Raw genomic sequence first — 16,594 nt, 5'->3', positions numbered from 1 at the left:
GGCTTCTTCCCTGGTATCCTAATCTTAGAGTAGCTATCCACCTAATCTCCATCACATAGAGTTTATAACTATTTGATATTTTCCTCTTTAAAAAATTGACCTGTTTACTTATCTTTCTTCACCAGATTGTAATCTCTGTGAGAACAGGTACCTTATCTGTCTTGTTCTCAGGTGCATCCCAGTGTGCAAAACAGGGCATGGCATATGGTAGACACTCTATTTACTGACTCAATGTGTGTATACATGGATACTGATTACCTGGAATTGAGGTTTTATCTTTAATATTTATATACCAGAAGCAAAATTTTTATGCAAGATCTTTAAAAATGTTACTGTGAAAAATCTGGAGCTCTTTCTCCAGAAATGAAGTTAATATAATATTTTAATGGTAATTTTATGTATCAATTCATAGTGAAATGTAAGTTCAAATTATGATTTTTTATAGACACCCTGAATGTTTTCAATAACTAAATCCAGTTTTGCATTGTTTTAAAATTAACCATGAGTTTTATGGGATTAGGAAGAAAGGAAGCAAATTAACTGCAGAAATAGACCTTTAAGCTTTTATATAATCAAACTATGGAATAAAATACATCTCAAGAACATTTTAAAAGAAATTACTTCCCTAATACCCTGGCAACTTCTGTTTTTCTTAGGAAAGAATTATATAAAATGTAGACTGGAGTCCTGGACATCTGGTGCATTTATCGTCCCTTGTAATCTATTTTTCAGGGGGAAATCTCTATGACTTAATCAAGATATTTGGATATACTTTAAGGACTAAATACTTCAAGACCAAATACAGAATTTTGTACACAATTGGATTGTACATTTATTTCCTGACTGTTCTGCAAAAAGTTTCCTAAGGACAGGTTCCATACTTACCCAGAGGCACTTTGCAGACAACTCTTCCAAAACCATGTTCACATTCAACTTTTTTCCAAGTTTCATTTGAAGCTATCAACATGCTACATTTTCCAACACCACTCTTACTTTTATTTTCCCATTTGACAAATGTCACTTCTGATCCATCTAACCAACTCCAAGACTGGTCTGAAGAAAGAAATTAAATACAACTATGTTTACTGCCACTAAACTAGTAAACTAGTAAGTTACAAGCATGGGTTCATGTAACTCATCAGAACTGTGCTGTCCAATATGATAGCCACTTGTTAAAACAAAATGCATTAAAAATGAAAAAAATAAAATCAATTCTTCAGTTGCACTAGTCACATTTCAAGTGCTCAAGAGCCACATGTGGCCAGTGACTACTATATTGGACAGTGCAGATATAGAACATTTCTGTCTTTGTAGAAAGTTCTATTGGACAACACAGATAGAGAATGTGGTGTTTCCAATAAAGTGCAGAATGCTTGCACATTTATTTTGTGAGGGGGAGAGTTCTAAGGACCCATATCCTTCTCCTACTCTAATTGTAAAAAGTCATATCATTAAAGATATGCTGGTGGAAGAGGAAGGGTGCAGGAACCTCCATCCCCACCTTTCTCCCACACCACCACCAGGACTCCATTTTTGCTTTCCAGCTAAAGTGGCACCACCTTGTGGTCTCAGTGTAAACACGATTTAGGATTCATTTAGATGGACAACTTGGAATCCTTTTATTTTTTGACAAGTACTTAACATTTTAGAATTCACATTTTAATAATTTAAAATTCAACTTTGCATAAAATGTGAAAAAACTTTATCTTCTGTCATATTTGTACTCTTATTTCTACCAATTCCAAGTTCACCTAAACCCTGTATCTACTATTTCTTATTAAAAAATCCTTCCACAAATTTTCTTTGAATCAATTATCTGCAATTTTATAGGTTGGCGCAAAAGTAACGGCAGAAACTGCAATTACTTTCGCACCAACCTAACACTAAGACAGTTTTTAAAGATTACTATTAAGACGTAATTTTAACCAATGGTAAAAATATTCTTAGAGAGAAGGGAATAACAAGAAGATAACTTTCTGAATAACAAAGTCATAAGCTGCAAATCCATGCGGTGACAGGCACTAGAACTCTAAGAGAAGGCAGGCCTGCGTTCCTTGTGGGGACACAGACATTGCTGTGGAGAAGAAAATATCCTGATGTTGATCCAAGGATCCCAGAAATAAGCCTCTAAAAAGATTCCTCTTTATTAAACAGGATTTTCTGTGTCATTAGTGGTTTCCGTCATTGCTAAGTTAACTCATGGATTCATTCAAAATTTATAACCATCCAGAACAGCCAGCGACCTAGCTTATTTATCCATAAGAGGCCTCTGAATTAGCCACTACTTAACATTCTTTAGCAAGGATGACTTGTTATTTAGGATGAGTTAGAACTCTCTTTGCACACTACATATAAAATTATTTCACTTACCAACAGAATGTTGAGATAACCCAAGCCAAACTCTCATGGTAATGTTATTATTTTCCCTCATCAGTCTGCTCACAAATTTATTCTCATCTTCATCTTTTATGGAAATGATAGTTGCAGAGTGATCTGTTGAAGGAAAACAAATTCTCAATTAGCTTTATGGAAAGTAGAGAAGTAGTTTATTCTCAACTAGCCATTTGAAAAATATATGTATAATTAACAAGATCATTGATAGATTCAAGCCGTACACAGAGACAGTTTTTAAAAACTAGTATTTAGGTCAAAATTTTATAAGTACTTCCAAAAACATCACTTCCAAACACATATAAAGAAATTTTGTGTTTCTTTAAAATATTTATCTGGCAATTTTTTTTTTTGGCCCTGGAACTGCCTACCTCTGAGACCTCTCTCACTGTTCAGATGAGAAAAGAGAAAGAGTTGTGCAACCTCCCAATGCCGCTTAGCTAGGATATGTGGCAGCTGGGATTTGAACCCAGACCCTCATGCCTCCAAGTCTTAAGTGCTTAACCTACATATTAGTTTTACAGTAAACCATTCTGTTTTCTCCTTTAGGAGAAAAAGGTTTATGACTTTCAAAACATACATATAGCTTATAACAGTTTCCATCATGTGTATACAGGTATAACACTGAATGGTTCCCACACAAAAGTTCCCAGTAACTACAAGATTTTTCAATCAGTCAAGTGTCTCCACAATGGTTATCAGAATAAATTAGATAAATGCCATCCATCTACCTGGCTAATTTGCTACCCAAGGAAGCAGGTAAACAAGTTTTGGTCTTTGAACTTCTCTAGGTAGTTTCCCTAGAAGTCATTTTACAGTTTGACTATGGATCAAATTTGTCACGGGAAAGAGCCAATCGTTGTTACTCTTTCTAAAATAGCTAAATCTGAAGGCAAAAAGCCCTGCCCTTTATGGTGGTCAGAGGATGTGGCCAATCCCATTGCAGAATGGATGGACAACCATACTACTTTGATTTGTTACCCTGGTGAGGCTAAGCTTATGTATTAATAACTAAGCAATGGAACAACTATAATTTTTATTTACTACTTAGCTAACTTTACAAAAATTTTACCTCTTAATTCCTTTTTCTAAGCATATCTAGCTATAGGTAAAACTGTTTCAATTCATTTGTCAGTATTTTTACTTAGCAGTTCACTTAGCCACTTTTTATTATTTTAAATTTATTATTATTATTTTTATTTTTATTTATTTTTATTTTTATTTTTTATTTTTATTTTTTTTGAGACAGAGTCTCGCTGTTGCCCAGGCTGGAGTGCAATGGCGCAATCTCGGCTCACTGCAGGCTCCGCCCCCCAGGGGTTCACGCCATTCTCCTGCCTCAGCCTCCCGAGTAGCTGGGACTACAGGCACCCACCACCTCACCCAGCTAATTTTTTGTATTTTTAGTAGAGACGGGGTTTCACTGTGTTAGCCAGGATGGTCTCGATCTCCTGACCTCGTGATCCACCCACCTCGGCCTCCCAAAGTGCTGGGATTACAGGCGTGAGCCACCGCGCCCGGCCTTTAAATTTATTATTATTTTTTATTATTTATTTTATTTATTTTTATTTTTGAGATGGAGTCTTGCTCTGTTGCCCAGGCTGGAGTGCAGTGGCACAGTCTTGGCTCACTGCAACCTCCACCTCCCCGGTTCATGCGATTCTCCTGCCTCAGCCTCCCGAGTAGCTGGGATTATAGGTGCACGCCACCACACCCAGCTAATTTTTGTATTTTTAGTAGAGACGAGGGCTCGCTGTGTTGGTCACGCTAGTCTTGAATGGCTAACCTCAAGTGATCCTCCCATCTCGGCCTCCCAAAGTGCTGGGATTATAGGCGTGAGCCACTGCGCCCAGCCACCACTTTAAAATTCTACTTCTTCCCACTTATTATTTTCCATGTACTTATTATTAACATTGATAATTTTTTTTTGAGATGGAGTCTTGCTCTGTCACCCAGGCTGGAGTGCAGTGGCGCCATCTCAGCTCACTGCAACCTCCACCTCCTGGGTTCAAGTGATTCTCCTGCCTCAGCCTCCTGAGTAGCTGGGACTACAGGTGTGCGTGACCACACCCAGCTAATTTTTGTATTTTTAGTAGAGATAGGGTTTCACCATGTTGGCCAGGATGGTCTTGATCTCTTGACCTCGTGATCTGCCCACCTTGGCCCCAAAGTGCTGGGATTACAAGCGTTTTTAATGGCTATTCCAATATTTCACTGAGTTCCTATGTCATCAGATACTTAACCATTTCCCTACCACTGAGCAATTAGTTTATAGTGCTATTAGAAATGGAAAGTGCTTTAAAAATATTTTCAAAAATACAATCATTGCTTCAAATTATATCCTTAAGAAACATTTCTAAAAATTATTGAGTCATAAGAAAATCAACAAATTTTAACTCACCATGTTTTGAACACAATTTTTTGGCCTCTGAAAAACTGTGCAATGCCTGATCAGACTTGTAACAGTGACCCTTGTACTGGATCCACCGTGACCCATTCTCTTTTGCTGCTGGGCATCTTGATGAATATGTAAGACGGGACAGCTTTTTAGCTATAAAAATGTTAGACACAGTTGTAACAATGCACGGAAAAAAAAGACTGCCTTTCAAAATCTACTTCGATGTCCCTGATTGGAACTGTTGCTTTTGTGATTAGGTAGCATTTAACTCATACCAGAGAAAGCCACAGCCCACATTCTATAAATACATATTTTAATTAACTTTTTGGAATACCGTTTAAAAAACCTAGGTGATAGAAGTGGAAAGTGCCTTAGCTTTCTAAGACTGATTTGGACTAAAGTAGAAACAATGAGAAAGACAGACTAGAAAAAGACGTAAAGACAGGCCAGGCAGACCTGAAAGTACTCTGAAATAATAATTAAAGTTATTTCTTTCTTTGGATTCCTTTTTTTGTTTATTTATTTTTTTTTAGTAGAGACAAAGTTTCACCATGCTGGCCAGGCTGGTTTCAAACTCCTCACCTCAAGTGATTCGCCTGCCTCAGGCTCCCAAAGTGCTGGGATTACAGGCATGACCCACAGCGCCTAGCCCCTTGGATTCCTTTTTATTTTGATAATCTAAATAAATCTAGTTTTACTTAGTCATAAAAAGAAGTATTTTTTAAAAATAGCTAATTTGTTTTACAAAGCATAATACATCAGCACTGCAACATCACTCAAACAAAAAAAGACTAGGAGTGGCTTCTTAGCTCTTAAAAATGCCCCTGGTTTCCATTTAAACTGATTTTTAATTGTGCTGAGTAACAGAAGCAGCCTGGGGAATGCAGCTTGTGCCCTTTAACACCTGTTTTTAATTCCAACAGAAGAGCATATGAAAACTGGAAAGTAAATTGTCAATGTCGTATTAGTGAGGTACAGCTTATCTGAATCAAATGTCTGACCTGGTACCAGTCAGTAATCTCAACCCAAACTATTGCTTTGTAATGCATTCTGTATGATCTTTATGTCCTTCAGTAAGTAAAGGCTTTTTCTGTTTTTTTTTTTCCAAATGTCCATTTGGCAGAGTCCTTATTTGTGGTCTCTGTGATTAGAGAGGAATGGCGGCTACTGTTTCTTTCATCATCAAGAGACTCTTTAGTGGCCCTTAGTTCCTTCTGCTGCTTCTCTATCTTCTGTTAGAAACCAGACTTGATCTTTTTGAACTTCAGTTATTTGATTGGCTTTTGCCTCCATTCTTCTCACTAACGCTACCAATTTGAGTACTAAGTCTTCAGTTCAGCAGATGGACTCCTGGGTAAGTTTCCCAGCTGCTGCAGATCAAAATGCATTTGCCAAATTCATCTATACAAACTATAAAACTTCTCACAACTCCTCATCAATGCTGCTGTTGAAAAGAAATGTTACTAGTAAGTTCTTGTTTTTATCACCTTATGAAAATAGTTGGTTGGGCAAAGGTATATTGCTGATTACTCATTGTTGAACTGGGCTCAATTGTTAAAGCAAAACTTGTTGAACATTGATTATCACTACATCATTAGGATAGGGAACTTTTCTGAATGGTTCGATCTTTTTTTTTGTTTTACATTACTTCTTGCACTGGCAACATAAGGAACTGCCTTATCTTTGGTCTATTTGTTTCTAGTATAGTCTGCAACTGGGGTCTCTTAGGTTGCGTACATTTTTTTTTCTTCCTGTTCTTCATGAAGTTTTGCTTCCAACTCTTTTTTTTTTTCTGTAAGGGCTTGCATCGTGGTAAGTGTGTTATATTCCTGTTCAAGAAGATCCATTTTTTTTATTGTGGTAAAATACACATAACATAAAATTGACCATCTTAACCATTTTGGTTTTGTTTTGTTTTTAGAGAGAGGGTCTTATTCTGTCACCCAGGTTGGAATGCAGTAGTGCAATCATAGCTCACTGCAGTCTCAAACTCTTGGGTGCAATAGATCCTCCTGCCCCAGTTTCCCAAGTACCTGGGATTACAGGCATGCACTACTGTGTCCAGCTAATTTTTAAATGTTTTTGTAGAAATGGAGTCTCACTGTGTTGCCCATGCTGGTCTTGAACTCCTGGGCTCAAGCCACCCACCTGTCTCAGCCCCCCAAAGTGCTGAGATTACAAGCATGAACCACCACATCTGGCCTTAACCATTTTTAACTGTACAGTCCCGTGGCGCTAAATGAATTCACTCTGTTGTATAACTATCACCACCATCCATCTCTAAAACTTTTTTATCTTGCAAAACTGAAACTAACCCACTAAACAATAACTCCCCATATTCCCCTCCATCTAGTCCCTGGTAACTGCCATTCTACTTCCTGTCTCTATGAATTTGACAACTCTGGGTACTACCTCATATAAATGGAATCATAAGAGTATTTGTCTTTTTGTGACTGGCTTATTTCACTGAGCATACTGTCTTCAGGGTTCATCTGTGTTGCAGCATGCATCAGAATTTCCTTCCTTTTTAAGGCTTCTTATCCATTTGTCCATCCATGGACACTTGAGTTGCTTTCATCTTTTGGCTATTATGAATTATGCTGCTATGACATGGTTGTACAAACACCTGTTTGAATCCCTGCTTTCAGTTGTTTTGAGTATATACCTGAAGTGCTGGATCACATAGTAATCTTACACACGTTTTTGAGGAATTGCCACACCATTTTGCACAGCGGTTACACTGTTTTATATTCCTACCAGCAATGCATAAGGGCTCCATTTTCTCCACATCCTCACTAATGCTTGTTATTCTCTGTTATTTTTTTTTTGAAGATCCAGTTTTTAAAGGTAGCTCTTGTATTCGTTTCCTTGGGCTGCCATAATAAATTCCACAAAATTGGTGGCTTAAAACAACAGAAATGTATGCTCTCACAGTTCTGGAGTCTAGAAGTCTGAATTGAAGAGGGTGTTAGGATTGGTCTTCATTGGAGGCTGTAATGGAGAATCTCTCTCGTGCCTCCCTCTCATCTTCTGGTGGTTGCCGACAATCCTTGGCTTATCACTCTGTCACAGCAATCTCAGCCTTTGTCATCACGTGGCCTTTTTCCCTCTGTGTGTCTGTATCTCCCTCTTATAAGGACACTAATCATTGGATTTAGGGCCCACCATTATCCAATATGTCCTCATCTCAACTACCTAGATCTGTAAAGACTCTATTTCTCAATAAAGTGACATTCTAACGTTCTGACTGGACAGGAATCTTTGCGGAGGAGGCACTATTCAACCTGGTAGAGCACAGAACTTATGTCTGGTCATCTTATCATTCTCTATCCTGTAAAGCCTGTTTCTCTATTTCTGCATGCCTTATTTCTCATGTATTCCAATTGTTTTTCTAAAAAGTTACATTTGTTTTCTGTGCCTAACAACTGAGAAGTCAGTTCTTGATTGTACCTTGATTCCTCATTGTTTATATCATTCTCCCTTTCTTTTATTAACCTGCTTCTCTAAAGTTTTCACATTTTCTTCTGCCTGAATCTGTTCAACCAAATGTTGAATCTGCCGTTCAAGATTCTTCAGAGCAGAAAACATGGCAAGCATTGAGAACCAGAGGCTTCGGAAACCAGTGCCACCACCTCCCAGCCTGTCCTGCAGGCCTCTGCAGTCCCCGGTAGTTTGTTTTTTTGTGGTCTTCCTCAAGGTTCATGCTTTATCCACCAGGGGTGACCCTAAGTCCAGCCTCTAATGGAAGGGGCTCTTCCCTTAAATGTTAAGGATCATATAAATTTGGAAAATGCTTGGTTACACAAAGTTAAACAGACTTCATTATTACAGAAACTCTCTTAGAACCTTTGGCCAGGCGTGGTAGCTCACATCTATACTCTCAGCACTTTGGGAGGCTGAAACAGGAGGATTGCTTGAGCCTAGGAGTTCAAGACCAGCTTGAACAGCATTGTGAGACCCTAACTCTACAAAATATTTTAAATATTAGCTGGGTGTGGTGGCATGTGCATGTGGTCCCAGCTACTCAGGAGGCTGAGTTGGGAGGACTGCTTGAGCCCAGGAGGTCAAGGCTGCAGTGAGCCATGTTCATGCCACTGCACTCCAGTCTGGGCAACAGAGCTGAAACCCTGTCAAAAAAAAAAAAAAAAAAAAAAAAGAAAAGAAAAGAAAAGAAAAGAAACGAAACTCTCTTAGAAACTTTAATATGATAAATCACATGAGGTGTTTCCCAAATTTATATGTTGTGGGACCATTTTTTGAAATAAGCATCTCAGCCTTTGAAAAACACTTTGCTAAGTGAAATTAGAATTCACAAATTCTAGGGTAGAATTTACCTGGTGACAGAACAAATGAAAGTCTTTGAGAACAAATTCCCTGAGTGCTTATACTGTATTTGTTTCCATTTACAAAGTATCAAAATTATTTTCCTAAAAAGAATTTGTGAATAAATTTTTTTTTTTTTTTGAGATGGAGTCTTGCTCTGTCGCCCAGGCTGGAGTGCAGTGGCGCAATCTCGGCTCACTGCAAGCTCCGCCTCCCGGGTTCACGCCATTCTCCTGCCTCAGCCTCTCCAAATAGCTGGGACTACAGGTGCCTGCCACCACGCCCAGCTATTTGTTTTTGCATTTTTAGTAGAGACAGGGTTTCACCTTGTTAGCCAGGATGATCTCCATCTCCTGACCTTGTGATCCGCCCACCTCGGCCTCCCAAAGTGCTGGGATTATAGGCGCGAGCCACCACGCCCGGCGCTTGTGAATAAATCTTTAAATAAAAATTCCACTGAGCATTTAATTATGTGCATAAATTATGTCACATTTTAGTAAATGTACTGTTACTGAAATTGAAGTCTTACATTTTGTAGGTTTATAACAAATAGCACCATCCTTAACAGAGTTGCATTTTTCATGTTTCCAAGTTCCTTTTGGATCCAAGAGAACACAATTTCCAGGAGATGTTTGGCCTTTCCACGGGATGTAGTCAAATGTACTACCATCAGACCATTCAAAACTTGATTCACTTCCCTGTTGTAAGAATAACAGAGATAACCTGTACCCAGATGTTTGACTTCAAAAAGAATACAAAGAACAACATACATACTTCAGGAAATATTATAATGCAATATTAATTATTTGCTTACAGTATTGTAGGTCTGAACCTACTATTATTGTAGGTCTGATTTACTTCTGATGCATTGATTTGGGACATTTGCTCTGATACAGTTTATGGAGAACTTTAAACTTAGAGACAGAGTTACTATACCTGGTCTTCAGATTTTTTTGAAGGATGAGTTTACATAACACTTGAAATTAAACAATATGCAAATGGCTTTCATTTGTCGCAATTACAAATTTATAATCCCAACCTTCATATGGTTCTGAATATTGTTTTACAGTTTTGTGTTTTGTGTCTCTGGCTACATTTTTCACACTACAGAGGGCACCAAGCAGTAGGGAGCTAGAAAAGAGAAACACTTCCCAAGAGCTCAAAACGGGAAGACTATTTTTGAGTTTTCCTTGAATTTATAATCTTTTTTTTTTTTTTTTTTTTGAGGCGGAGTCTCGCTCTGTCGCCCAGGCTGGAGTGCAGTGGCGCAATCTCGGCTCACTGCAAGCTCCGCCTCCCGGGTTCACGCCATTCTCCTGCCTCAGCCTCCCGGGTAGCTGGGACTACAGGCGCCCGCCACTGCGCCCAGCTAATTTTTTGTATTTTTAGTAGAGACGGGGTTTCACCGTGGTCTTGATCTCCTGACCTCGTGATCCGCCCGCCTCAGCCTCCCAAAGTGCTGGGATTACAGGCATGAGCCACCGCGCCTGGCGAATTTATAATCTTAACTTGCCATGCTTTAAAAAAATTTTCCCCACTTTGTTCTAAAGATTATTTAAATTAGAACTACAACTCTAGTCTCAATAGATAACCATTTTTTGTACACAAGACCTTATTGTAAGTACACAAATTATTAAATAATATGATTCAAAAGTGGCACAGATGTGTTTACTAGCAGAATTAATCCTAAGTAGTATAATTTTCTAGAGGAAAAGTGGGAAGAAAGTATATGTTTATTAGTCCTAACCATGTGGAGAATTTTAGATGGTACTTTGTATAAACTTTTGTGTTAAAATCTCAATGAAATTATTATTACCCTGATTTTCTACATGAGGAAATAAGGTTGCAAAGGTTAAAAAACTTGCTCATGATCACCCAGCACATAAATGGAAGATCTGCTACTGGTACTGAAACTCAGGGTTTTCTGATTCTATGCTATTTCATTTTTACCAGCTTTCCAATTTGTCAGTCCCAAATAGGCTATAGAGGTGTTGTTGAGATAGTCATCCACTGGGCCCTTGGGATGGCCTGATCATTTGCCCTAGTGCGTGCTACAGTAAAGTTTTCTATTTGCTCTGTGTTGTAAAAGGTAAGAAAGCACCATGCTATGCAAACGGAGTCCCAGTACTTCATCTAATGTTGTACTTTGTGTTAATACTTTACGCTCAAATTTCTAACCCTCAAAATAACACATCTGAAAAGTTTCTGGAAAACGAAGCAAGACTTACATCATGACTTGAGAGCCCAACCCATAGCGGAAATCCATCACGTTTTACAATATCTTCCAGAAAGAGCTGGCCATTTTGGTTGTGAACGCTTGCCAAGTGACCTCCACTTTGAGAACACATGTTTAACGCTTCATACCATGTTACCTTTTTTTGAATAACACTGTAAATACCATCTTCATATGGCATAAACTGTGGCAGTGTAGTATTATATTCTTCTTTGTAGTCAACTATAATAATTAAAAGCACTGGTGATTAAAATTTAAATTATTTCAAATACACCTTTTGGATGAGACAACATGCAATCATTTCAACAGTTAAATAAAACTGGGTTTCTTATTAATAAGAGAGGTCAAATGTATATTTTATTTTTCTTACTGGTATGACACATATCTTAGGCTCTTAAAGTTCTCTGGTTGATATTTTAAAAAGAAATAAACATTTTCTTTCATTTAAGAAGCTCATATATTAGTTGGAGACAGAAACAACAATGGCTGAAATGATGGCAAAACTGTTAACCAGTAGGGTATGTGAAATTGGTACAGATTCATTTGAATGAGAAGAGTCCGGAAGACTACTTGATAAACCAGGTCTCAAGGGTTAGGTGAAATTAAGACTAAAAAGAAATAAGGTAACCAGAAAGCAAGGAAGTGCTTAAAACAAGCACAAACAGCAAAGCCGCAATGATGAGGTTATTTCAAGGGACATGGGAGCCAAGTGAAAGAGCTCCCAAGGGCCAAAGCTGGAAAGACTTGAGCAAAATATTACAGAATGCAGTATGTTCGATTATAATCCAAAGTATAAAATAAATAACCATGAGCCTATACTAGGTCTAGAGGATTGGGGGAAATCAAGAATAAAAAGAAGGTAAGGAGAAAGTATGGAAGTACTACAAACAAACAAATAACAAAAAAAACACAATGATGAGGGTATAAATAAATGACTGAATAAATTTAAAAATTGGGGCCAGGTGCAGTGGCTCACGCCTGTAATCCCAGCATTTGGGGAGGCCAAGGCAGGGGGGATCACCTGAGGTCAGGAGTTCAAGACCATCCTGGCCAACATGGTGAAACCCCGTCTCTACCAAAAATACAAAAAATTAGCTGGGCGTGGTGGCGGGTGCCTGTAATCCCAGGTACTTGGGAGGCTGAGGCAGGAGAATTGCTGGAACCCGGGAGGCAGAGGTTGCAGTGACCTGAGATGGCACCACTGCCCTCCAGCCTGGGTGACAGAGCAAGACTCCATCTCAAAATAAATAAATAAATAAAATAATAAAATAAAATAAAAATTGGAGAAAATAGACAAATATCCTGTGCAGAAGAATTTCAAGTAATTTATATAGACACTCCCCTCACAGGAAGGTGGAGGATAACTTTCTACCCTATTAAGTGTGGACTCAACATAGTGACTTCCTTAGAAAGAAGACAGTATGGAAAGGAGGAAAAGGGGTAACTTTGCAGCAGAGAACCTAACAAACACTACCTTGGGCCAGGTGGCCAGTGATAAGTCATATGAATAGTACATGGTGTCCATGTGAAGTGAGAATGCTCCCTCACATCTTTGGTCTTCCCTCAAAAACTTATAACCCCAGTTTAATCAGGAGAAAAACATACGCCAACCCAAACTGAGGGATGTTCTACCAAATACATGACCAGTGTTCCTCACAACTGTCAAGGCCAGCAAAAATAAGAAAAGTCTGAGAAAACACCCAGCCAAGAGGAGCCTAAGGAGGCAGGAGAACTAAAGGTAAGGTGGGATCCTAGAAAGAAAAAGTATGTTAAATAAAAACTACAGAAATTTGAATAATGTGTGGACTTTAGTTAATAATAATAATGGATCAATATTGGTTTGTTAGTTGTGACAATATTGGTTTATTAGTTGTACCATACTAAAGTAATATGTCAACAGTAGGGGAAATTGATTGTAGGATAGATGGGAAGGCTCTGTACTATCTTTGCAACTTTTCTGTAACTCTAAAGCTATCCTAAAATGAAAAGTTTATTAAAGATGTAAAAAAAATTAAGAAAGAAAGAAACTGGAAAACTTCTTGGCAGAAGGAAAACATAAAGATGCAAGTATGAGGCTGGGCATACACTGTGCCTGGGACAATGAAGAGACCAGCTTGATTGAGAAAAAGATGCTTTGCTGAGCAAGAATGGGGAAAAACAGGGAACTGGGAGAAGGCCTAGAAATTGGGGATAGAGACTAGTTTCTAAAATGTCTCAAAAGTTAAATGGACTCAAAGTAGGTTAGAATAAAGAATCCCTGGAGGTTGCTGGTGGACATGGTCTTGGGAAGTGACTGTGGCACTGTAAGTGAGCCAACTAGCCAGCACTCCACCATTACGGGCTCCCAGTGAGCAGGGAGCTTCAGGCACAGTGGGAGTAATGATAGTTTTAGGGCACGGTGGTAATAATTAACAGTTTTTAAGCTGTGAAAAAATTAAAACTAACATATATTTAAAAATAGATTTATTTAAAGATTAAGCAAGGTGGAGAGACATTCACTTTGCACGGAATGTTAAAACTCGTCCCCCAAACACTTTGTTATTTATATAAACCCTATCCATTTTTCAAACCCCAACCAAGTTTCACCTCTTCTTGAAGCCTTTCCTTTTATTTTTTGTTATTCCCCTTTCCAATGTATCAGTTTTGACTTCCCCACAATTTAAGCCTATACCAATTAATCTAAGACTAATTTACATTAAACAATGATAAGGAATTTAATGCTGTCTCCACAACTATATTTTACTCCTTAGGGTCAAAACCTTGACAGCAGGGCCCGTATCTTTTCCTTCCTTGATAACCTCTGTAACACCTCGCGCGGGACTGAATACAGAGGAAGCATTCGATTGTATGATTCCCACTAGTGGAACTAATGGCCTTATATTCTTTCCCTGGAGTGAAAGAAAACTCTATATTACTGTACTTACCCATTTCAATTTTACAAGCAAGAATGCTGTGCTGGTGAAAATAAAGTGTTTCTTCAATAATATTAAAGGTTTGAATATCCCAGAAGCCGTCAGTACTTAAACCAGCCAAAAACTTTTCATTTTTTATAGTTGGTCTTCCTGCTCTCCAATGTGTATATGACAGTGGGGTCTTATCAGACCACATAAGAGAATTATCTAGAGAAGAAACATTTTTTTCGTATGCTTAGAGATTAAATCAAGACTTGAATTACAGTTATATAGTTAAGATTTCAAACTTGACTAATTTTCTCTTTTCCCCACCTTCTAAAAGGTTGTCAGATTATGTATAACCCTTTAAGATATTTTCTGATTATAACAGTAAATCATGCTCATTTTTAATTTGAATATAAATACAAACTATAAATATTGACCTATAATTCCACCATCCTTCAGTAATAACATTTCATTTTTGTCATCAAATATTCTTTTCTTGAAGTCATTATATGAAAAAGACACTTGCACATGCATGTTTATAGCAGCACAATTCACAATAGCAAAAATATGGAACCAGCCCAAATGCCCATCAATCAACGAGTGGATAAAGAAAATGTGGTAATGTGGTATATATGTACCATGGAATACTACTCAGTCATAAAAAGGAACGAAATAATGGCATTCGCAGCAACCTGAATGGAAATGGAGATCATTATTCTAAGTGAAGTAACTCAGGAATGGAAAACCAAACATTGTGTGTTCTCACCAAGTGGGAGCTAAGCTATGAGGATGCAAAGGCATAAAAATGATACAATGGACTCTGGGGACTCGGGGGAAGGGTGGGAGGGGGTGAGGGATAAAAGATTACACACTAGGTACAGTGTACACTGCTCATGCGATGGGTGCACCAAAATCTCAGAAATCAACACTAAAGAACTTATCTATGTAACCAACCACCACCTGTTCCCCAAAAACTATTGAAATAAAAAAATATCATTTTCTCTTACATATACATTTAATTGCAATGGAAATGAACATAACTATTTTATTTAAAACATGATTGATAAGTTATAAAAGTCGCCACAGAAATTTCTTCTCTGGACATACACTGTTCACAATTGTGCATACTTATGGTCAATTAATTTTTTTTTTTCTTTGAGACGGAGTCTCACTCTGTCACCCAGGCTGGAGTGCAGTGGCACGATCTCAGCTCACTGCAACCTCCACCTCCCGGGTTCAAGCAATTCTCTGCCTCAGCCTCCCAAGTAGCAGGGATTACAAGTACCTGTCACCACGGCCAGCTAACTTTTGTATTTTTTAGTAGAGATGGGGTTTCACCATCTCGGCCAGGCTGGTCTTGAACTCCTGACCTCGTAATCCACCCGCCTTGGCCTCCCAAAGTGCTGCTATTATAGGTGTGAGCCACCGCGCCTGGCCGGTCAGTTGATTTTTAAGAAGGATGCCAAGACAATTCAGTGTGGAAAGAATAGTCTTCTAAACTGGATATCCACATGTAAAAAAAAAAAAATGAAGTTGGACCCCTTTCTTTCACCACACATAAAAATTAAAGTAGATCACAGACATAAATATAAGAGCTACAACTATAAAATCTTTAGAAGAAAACACGGAAGGCCGGGCATGGTGGCTCACCCCTGTAATCACAGCACTTTGGGAGGCTGAGGTGGGCAGATCACCTGAGGTCAGGAGTTCGAGACCAGCCTGGCCAACATGGTAAAACCCCATCTCTACTAAAAATACAAAAATTAGCTGGGCGTGGTGGTAGGTGCCTGTAATCCCAGCTACTCCAGAGGCTAAGGCTGGAGAACTGCTTGAACCTAGGAGGCGGAGGTAGCAGTGAGCCGAGATCACGCCACTGCACCACTTCAGCTTTGGTGGCAAGAGCGAAAGTCTGTCTCAAAAAAAAAAAAAAAGAAAACATAGGAGTAAGTCTTCATAACCTTGGGGTAAGCAAAGCCTTCTTACATATGCACAAATGACAAAAGAAAAACACTTTTGTGATGGATTGCTGGCAAGATGGCCAAATAGGAACAACTCCAGTCTGCAGCTCTGAGCAAGATTGATGCAGAAGGCAGGTGATTTCTGCATTTCCAACTGAGGTACCGGGTTCATCTCACTGGGACTGGTTGGACAGTGGGTGCAGCCCACAGAGGGCGAGCTGAAGCAGGGTGGGGCATTGCCTCACCTGTGAAGTGCAAGGGGTCGGGGAATTTTCTCCCCTACCCAAGGGAAGCCATGAGGGACTGAGCCTGAGGAACTCCGGCACAGATACTGCGCTTGTCCCAGGGTCTTCGCAACCTGCAAACCAGGAGATTCCCTCTCGTGCCTACCCCA

The 16,594-nt window shown here is 38.8% G+C and overlaps 1 protein-coding gene across 3 annotated transcripts in view; it reads right to left on the bottom strand.

Moving 5' to 3' along the window:
* The window catches only part of LOC100598121 (CD302 antigen), a 146,597-nt gene that overhangs the window by 47,624 nt on the left and 82,379 nt on the right, over positions 1-16,594 (bottom strand). For 2 of the 3 annotated variants that reach the window (XM_030796595.1, XM_012496559.2), the window contains exons 29-34: positions 14,270-14,464; positions 11,341-11,567; positions 9,642-9,810; positions 4,793-4,942; positions 2,371-2,493; positions 886-1,053 (exon numbers count right to left, since the gene is read on the bottom strand). In XM_030796595.1, the coding sequence (XP_030652455.1) occupies positions 886-1,053; positions 2,371-2,493; positions 4,793-4,942; positions 9,642-9,810; positions 11,341-11,567; positions 14,270-14,464 (1,032 nt within the window). The remainder of the gene's footprint in view (positions 1-885; positions 1,054-2,370; positions 2,494-4,792; positions 4,943-9,641; positions 9,811-11,340; positions 11,568-14,269; positions 14,465-16,594) is intronic. The other variant, XM_030796594.1, reaches the window with a different exon arrangement.

This window comes from Nomascus leucogenys, chromosome 17 (assembly GCF_006542625.1).
Source record: "Nomascus leucogenys isolate Asia chromosome 17, Asia_NLE_v1, whole genome shotgun sequence".
In the NCBI taxonomy this organism is placed as follows: domain Eukaryota; kingdom Metazoa; phylum Chordata; class Mammalia; order Primates; family Hylobatidae; genus Nomascus; species Nomascus leucogenys.
This window is presented reverse-complemented; position numbering and strand designations above follow the sequence as displayed.